The sequence below is a fragment of the Drosophila montana genome, unplaced genomic scaffold, assembly GCF_035044405.1.
Source record: "Drosophila montana isolate Dmon_TW-CO22-7 unplaced genomic scaffold, ASM3504440v1 contig_1624_1, whole genome shotgun sequence".
Classification (NCBI taxonomy): domain Eukaryota; kingdom Metazoa; phylum Arthropoda; class Insecta; order Diptera; family Drosophilidae; genus Drosophila; species Drosophila montana.
In genome coordinates, this window is record NW_026996559.1 from 2790667 (window position 1) to 2798350 (window position 7684).

Below are 7684 nucleotides of genomic sequence, written 5' to 3' on the forward strand. Positions count from 1 at the left end.
TAGTCTTATCCCCAGTATCATCCACCCAGTAGCAGGTATTTCTGCAAAAAAGAAGAGAATCTCTTAAGATTTTAGTTTTGAGAATTCATAGAACCTTTAAGACCTTAAAGAACCACCCGGGCCTCATCTAATCTATTTGTCTGCCAATGCTACACAACATGCCAATTTTAAATATATTCACTATTTACGCTAAGCTTTCTATGAAGTAAGTATGTTTAATTAAAAATAAATAAATTACTTATTAAAAATCCTATATACGAGTTAAGCTTATTTAAAGAAGTATGCAAGTTATGATCAACGCACAGCCCGAACCGTAAGATATACGTAGATATATGTATATAAAATAAAGTTACACGCTTTACACGTTACAACACTCCGTTTAGTGTTGGAAAGTTTTAAACACAAGTGTGGAAATTTAATCCTTATGAAAATTGATTTGAGAAGTTTATCACACTTGTCGCATAATTCAACCTTGGTGGGTGAGAGCAAAGTTTCACGTTTACCGGTCGGCTTCAAAACTTCACATAAAGATCTAATGAATACGTATTCATTTCAGCGATTTTGGAAATTCCACCCGCAACTGTGGAAAATTGGCCTTTTTAACTCACTTTTAAAAATGTGTTCGTGTGCTTAATGAATGTATGTGTGGGTGGAATCCAGAAGCTTTTCAAGGCAGCTTGGCGATGCGTTCAGGGTGTCTTCTAAATGGGTACTCCTGACTAACCTTATTTATTTCATTACCAAAGATGTACATTCTATGGCAAAAAGAAACACAGTTGGCTTTGGTTGAGTCCACCACAAAAAACGGAATCAAGTAGGTTTCGCAAAGCTGTTGTTAAACTGTTATTAACGTGCCCAAGCATACACACAAATACATAAATATACCCCACACTGGGCGCCATCTGAGCTTAGATTTCAAAAGGCCGAGATGTCCAAGACGAAAAAGAAATTGAAAAAAACAGCAGCAGCGCCGTGCCGCCTGCTGGTGGCAAAGGCTAGTATCAATGACGATTACCTGCGCACCTGTCAATTGGATGGAGTGAACCCAAGTAACGCGATTGTTTCGTTGCGCTTCCAGGAGATGTCCTTGCGCCACTCGGATGTGCAGCTGCTGCAGGGACCGCACGCGTTGAACGAGCGCCTGATTGCCTTCTATTTCGCATATTTGCAGAGCCGCCGATACAAAATGCAGCCCGAGCTATATTTCCTGACGCCTGCGCTGACATACAGCATGCGGCATCTGGAGGGGCGCGAGCGTCGGCGCCTGGCACGCAGTTTGGAGCTCGAGAGCAAGAGGTTTGTGTTCATGCCGCTGGCGCAGGACTCGCACTGGTCGCTGTTGCTGGTATCCCGACCAGACCGAAAGTTCTATTATTTCGATTCGGAGGACGATCGCCACCTGGGCTTTGCGCGTCTGCTCGAGGAGCGCCTGCGCCGTACGCTCGTCGCCAATGATTACACATTCACTCGCGGCCGCTGCCTGCAGCAGGGCAAAGATGAGAGCTACGAGTCCGGCGTCCATCTCATGTGCATGGTGGACAACATGGCCGACTATGTCACTCGCTGCGGCTATGCCACCAGCACGCTGCTCGTCTCCATACAGGAGGTGCGAGGCAAGCGCGCCTCGCTGCTTCAACTGATTCGGACACTCGGCGGCATTTTGCCTATGTCTAGCTCTAAGTCACCGACCTCGACCTCTGAATCATAAGTTATCTTTAGTTTTTGTTTCCATCCCATCAATTGTGTATCGCCTAACAATAAATGCAGTGGGCGGAGGCCACCTGGTAATCGGAGCGGCATGCAGGCAATCAGACAGCCTCCTCTGCTACGTTTGTTGTATGTATGTGTTGTATGGATGACTTCATCATTCTGTGGAATTTCAATTTTTTTTTCATTTTGAACAAGCTAAGAATAAAAACATCGGTATATCGAAGTTCACATAGTCATTGTTAACAGTTTTTACTCGATGTTTCGATAGACAGTCGATTTTCGAAAAGCGTCGGTGTTCGAATAGCCGGTAAGCTTTATTCTCCGGCGGACGGTTATTCTTCGATTTAGTTCCCCTACGTAAATAATGTCCAAATCTGCTTGGGGGTGGTGTCTATTGAACTCATTTTTTATAAAGATTCCTTTACTGGTGGTAGAACTTAACTATTTGCGTATTTTGCAGCATAATAAATGAGCGGCGTAGCCGCATATTGCCGGAAGGATTTTCTAAACAAAAATTTTCTAAAACAAAATTTACCTAGAAGTGTGCAAATGTTTAGGAAAAATTCATGTTTGGATGTCGCATAATCCGATATATGGAGCCATAATTGTGACTTATCACACTCGCATCACAAAACAAATTGCTGTACTAATAAAAAACTATGATATTGTTGTCTGAGAAATTTGTCAATGCCATTTTCTGTTCGGAGAATAAGTCTCAACTCTGTTTGTTGGAAAGTTAGTGTTGCTAAAGATCATAAGACTATTGATTTATAGGTTAATGTAACCAAAATAACTTTTCTCACTTTTCCGGCAATCGTTGGTAGCCTACCTCATATTTGGAAGAGGTAGGGGAGGTATGTACGCGAAGCTGTAATTTGTAGCTAAGCTGCGCAAATAACTCAATTAGTCTTTGCACTGCCACGCCCATTTGGTCAGACACCCACCCCCTTCGGCTATTAAGTATAAACATGGCAGCTCGCTGCTAAAGCAGTTTGTTGGCTCCGGGGCGTGTCGGGGTTCGGTGAGGGGCATTTCGCTTGGCGCTAACTTCGTTACGCCTTGCACCAAAGTTTCCAAGCGCGTTGATGAAGAAGTCTATAAAGGTGCGAAGCCCAGCGGCCGCCCCTCAGCCACGCCTCACTCCGCATCTCTTCATTCACTGCTCATCTCAGCGCTTCTACTCCGCCATGCTTAACTCTCTCTCTTTCTCACTCCCACGGATTGCTTGGCTGCACGGTGTTGGCAACTAGAGATAGACGCGGGCCGTGCCGAGCTACATAAGTGGCGCGCGAGCTTTGTGACGAAAATTTATATTCAGGATCATTTCGTTTGACGTCGGGCCAAAGCTCACAGCTCGAAAGGGCACGGACGGCTTGGTAGGTACGAAAGGCGCTAGGGCCCGAAATTGCACACCTATATGTATGTATATTAGATAAGAAGCTATTCGCAGCAGTTGTAAAAATTAATTTATTTTAATCGGAAAGAGAAATGTAATTGTTGTGTGTGGAAAAAGTTATAATAAATTGAGTACGACATCGCGGTGGTTGACTTTGTCTGCTGCGTAGTTTTTATGGATTTCATGGCCCGGGCCGTGCCTCAAAAAGAAGGCCCGTGCCCATCTCTAATGGCAAAGCCAGAAACAAACAAAAACCAACTCTCGACGCTTGAGGGCGCCACAGCAAATGGCAAATAAATAAAAGCAACAACGGCCAAGGCAACACTCGACGCTGCAACTGTAAAGTAAATTTCAAAATGGCGTGAAAATGTAAGCGAAAAACAAAGTTAATTGTTGCCCGCTCACTGCCGCTGCCAGCTGTCTGCTGCGACGTCGCGACGCGTCGGCAATCCGAATAACACTTCTACACACAGGTACATACATACATACATATATAAATATGCCGGCGATCTGTCTAAAGCGCAGCAAGTTCCCGAATTAGCTGAGGCAACAAACTACATACTTAACAGTAATCATTATAGTCGAAGCGCTTGTTCCAGATAGTTGCCTTTAAATGATGCAGCTCCAACTTATTCTTGAGCGAATAATTTCAATGGAATAGAATTGTTAACCCCAAAAACTGCCATGGCTTTAATCAGCTAGGAATTGTCTTGTCGGAGTGCCCGACTAGGGATACCCTTCTATGCTTCTTCTTTTCTTAGCCACATACCAAGTATGAAAAATGACTTCTTGGTTAACTTCGATGTCTATCGTCCGAGCTTTATGACATGTTAAAGACTTATGTGCGTCAAATTAGCAGCGGTGAGTTAGCGTCGATTTTTGGTACTTGGTATCGGAAAAGGAATCGGTCACTTTTAAATGCATTTATTTATGTTTTTAAGCACAAAACCAAATAAATTTAAATGCAGAATTGCAATAAATTAAATTATTTACTATCTACATTCATTTATTTTTGAATTTTAATTTATAATATGGGTAAACCAAGGGGTTAAAATATTAGGTTTTCACCATTCCATAAATATCTATATTAAGGGATGATGGCCCCGAAAACCGCATATACACGATTAAAGCCTATAGTTTCTCCTAGCCAACTGTGAAAATTTGATTAAAATCGTCGGTACCATTTTTAAGATATTTGGAAAAGAGTGCAACAACCCCCAAGTCAGCCCCATATAAAATGACCGCAAAAAATCAACCTTGTTTTCGAGCCCTTATTTCTTAACTCAGAGACAATGGCCCTCAATGCACGGTATACCCTCTTGTAGATACATATTTAAGGAAGCTATAGGCACTAATTTTAAGTAAATGGACGGTACAGATTTTGAGAAAATTAATTAATTGTAAACCAACCTCATATAGTTCATTAAAAAGTCTATCGAACTGCTAGTTCCTACGTGAACTGAATCACTGCCTGGCATCAGTGCTGAACAATTTTGTGCAGAACTGAGCGGGAACCAATTCAATTTGAATTATATGTAATCATGAAAAAATGGAAAGGACTCATAGTAAATTAAATTAATAAGTCAAAGCAAATTATATGAGAAGTACTAAGTCATACTTAATAGCGCAGTTTATGGAAAAATTGCATTTTTCCATTTTTTTCTTTACATCCTATGTTAATGCAAAAAAACATGCTGGCAATATTAGATATCATACTGTTAAATGGCAGCCATATTTTAAACTTTATTATTTAATTTCTCCGAAAACGGCCCCAAATGCACGGTAGTTGTGCATATAGAGCACGATTTATCAATCATTTTGCTATTTATTTCATTAAAATCATCGGTACAGATTTTGAGAAATTCTCATTTTTCTATTTCTCTCATAACATCCTATGTTAATGCAAAAAAACATGCTGGCAATATTAGATATCATACTGTTAAATGGCAGCCATATTTTAAACTTTATTATTTAATTTCTCCGAAAACGGCCCCAAATGCACGGTAGTTGTGCATATAGAGCTCGATTTATCAATCATTTTGCTATTTATTTCATTAAAATCATCGGTACAGATTTTGAGAAATTCTCATTTTTCTATTTCTCTCATAACATCCTATGTTAATGCAAAAAAACATGCTGGCAATATTAGATATCATACTGTTAAATGGCAGCCATATTTTAAACTTTATTATTTAATTTCTCCGAAAACGGCCCCAAATGCACGGTAGTTGTGCATATAGAGCACGATTTATCAATCATTTTGCTATTTATTTCATTAAAATCATCGGTACAGATTTTGAGAAATTCTCATTTTTCTATTTCTCTCATAACATCCTATGTTAATGCAAAAAAACATGCTGGCAATATTAGATATCATACTGTTAAATGGCAGCCATATTTTAAACTTTATTATTTAATTTCTCCGAAAACGGCCCCAAATGCACGGTAGTTGTGCATATAGAGCTCGATTTATCAATCATTTTGCTATTTATTTCATTAAAATCATCGGTACAGATTTTGAGAAATTCTCATTTTTCTATTTCTCTCATAACATCCTATGTTAATGCAAAAAAACATGCTGGCAATATTAGATATCATACTGTTAAATGGCAGCCATATTTTAAACTTTATTATTTAATTTCTCCGAAAACGGCCCCAAATGCACGGTAGTTGTGCATATAGAGCACGATTTATCAATCATTTTGCTATTTATTTCATTAAAATCATCGGTACAGATTTTGAGAAATTCTCATTTTTCTATTTCTCTCATAACATCCTAGCATATAAACGAGCGAAACTGACAATCTCTGAAAATAAGTGAATAATTAAAATATCGGTCACTCTTTTTATACATGGCGATGAATAGTTTGTAATTGGGCTCACAATAAAAATTTATATTTTGTATCTATATTTATATATACACAGATAATAATACAAATTGTAGAATGTTTTAACAACTATGTAAAGTATTTATTTTATATAAATAACATGTTTAGATAATATTCATCGTCATGTGTACTTTTACTTATTTTTACAAGGTGGCATCTTTATGTTCCCATAGGTTAGCTTTCTTCGTAAGTTGGCAGCCCCTAACATAGCGGCACTTTTGCATTCCATGTTTATATCAAATAAGTTTTATTTTTGTTTGCGAGATCTTTTATTTGTAGTTCTGTACATCACACAACTGATCAATTGGGCCATATATGTACATCATGCACTGCAATCGCCCCACAACCATACTTAATCCGCACAGCAGCATGGATCGCAGTAAGTTGTGTCCCAATTGAATGACTGATTGATTGTACGTATTTTTAGATAATACCATTATTATCTGACAGCACATCCTCGGATGTGGGCGACACCAACGGGGTCAGCGTTGTGGGCGTGACCTAGCCGGGTCTGAAAAAGTGCTCCAGGCCATTACCAATATCCAGCGGCGCATTAATCAGCGGGTTGGAGCGCGCTTGGGCCGACCCTTGACCAGATGGTGCAGATGAAACGAAGCGCTGGTCAGCTGCGTAATCGAATCACAGCACTCGTCCACGTTGCCATCGTCCATGGCCGCATTGCTGTTGCTCATCATGTGGCTGACAGACGAGGCCTATGTAAATGTAATCCTTGGTCACGACCAGCGAATTGATGCACTCAATAATGCCGGAGGCTATCTCAAGTACAAACATCTGAACCTTCTTCGCATCACGTTGATCCCAAATGGTGCAGCTAATTGGCGTAAAGAGATGAGTATAAGAAATCAAATTTAATCAACCTAGCAGATAATAATGGTATTATCTAAAAATACGTACAATCAATCAGTCATTCAATTGGGACACAACTTACTGCGATCCATGCTGCTGTGCGGATTAAGTATGGTTGTGGGGCGATTGCAGTGCATGATGTACATATATGGCCCAATTGATCAGTTGTGTGATGTACAGAACTACAAATAAAAGATCTCGCAAACAAAAATAAAACTTATTTGATATAAACATGGAATGCAAAAGTGCCGCTATGTTAGGGGCTGCCAACTTACGAAGAAAGCTAACCTATGGGAACATAAAGATGCCACCTTGTAAAAATAAGTAAAAGTACACATGACGATGAATATTATCTAAACATGTTATTTATATAAAATAAATACTTTACATAGTTGTTAAAACATTCTACAATTTGTATTATTATCTGTGTATATATAAATATAGATACAAAATATAAATTTTTATTGTGAGCCCAATTACAAACTATTCATCGCCATGTATAAAAAGAGTGACCGATATTTTAATTATTCACTTATTTTCAGAGATTGTCAGTTTCGCTCGTTTATATGCTAGGATGTTATGAGAGAAATAGAAAAATGAGAATTTCTCAAAATCTGTACCGATGATTTTAATGAAATAAATAGCAAAATGATTGATAAATCGTGCTCTATATGCACAACTACCGTGCATTTGGGGCCGTTTTCGGAGAAATTAAATAATAAAGTTTAAAATATGGCTGCCATTTAACAGTATGATATCTAATATTGCCAGCATGTTTTTTTGCATTAACATAGGATGTTATGAGAGAAATAGAAAAATGAGA

General features: G+C 39.0%; 1 protein-coding gene and 1 long non-coding RNA gene across 2 annotated transcripts; one reads left to right on the forward strand and one right to left on the reverse strand.

Annotated features, from left to right (window-relative positions):
- Positions 1-820: 820 nt before the first annotated feature.
- On the forward strand, positions 821-1843 carry LOC135440467 (sentrin-specific protease 8). The gene has a single exon (XM_064699651.1). The coding sequence runs from the start codon at positions 929-931 to the stop codon at positions 1706-1708; it is 780 nt and encodes a 259-aa protein (XP_064555721.1). The 5' UTR covers positions 821-928; the 3' UTR covers positions 1709-1843.
- A 4601-nt stretch (positions 1844-6444) lies between these two features.
- Positions 6445-7207, reverse strand: LOC135440592 (uncharacterized). Its single transcript, XR_010438321.1, has 3 exons — positions 7137-7207; positions 6944-7043; positions 6445-6826 (listed from the first exon to the last, which is right to left on the reverse strand). It is a non-coding gene; the product is annotated as an uncharacterized LOC135440592 (long non-coding RNA).
- Positions 7208-7684: the final 477 nt, after the last annotated feature.

Coding starts and splice junctions, on each gene's coding strand:
- LOC135440467 (XM_064699651.1), top strand. CDS start 929: ATGTCCAAGACGAAAAAGAAATTGAAAAAAACAGCAGCAGCGCCGTGC.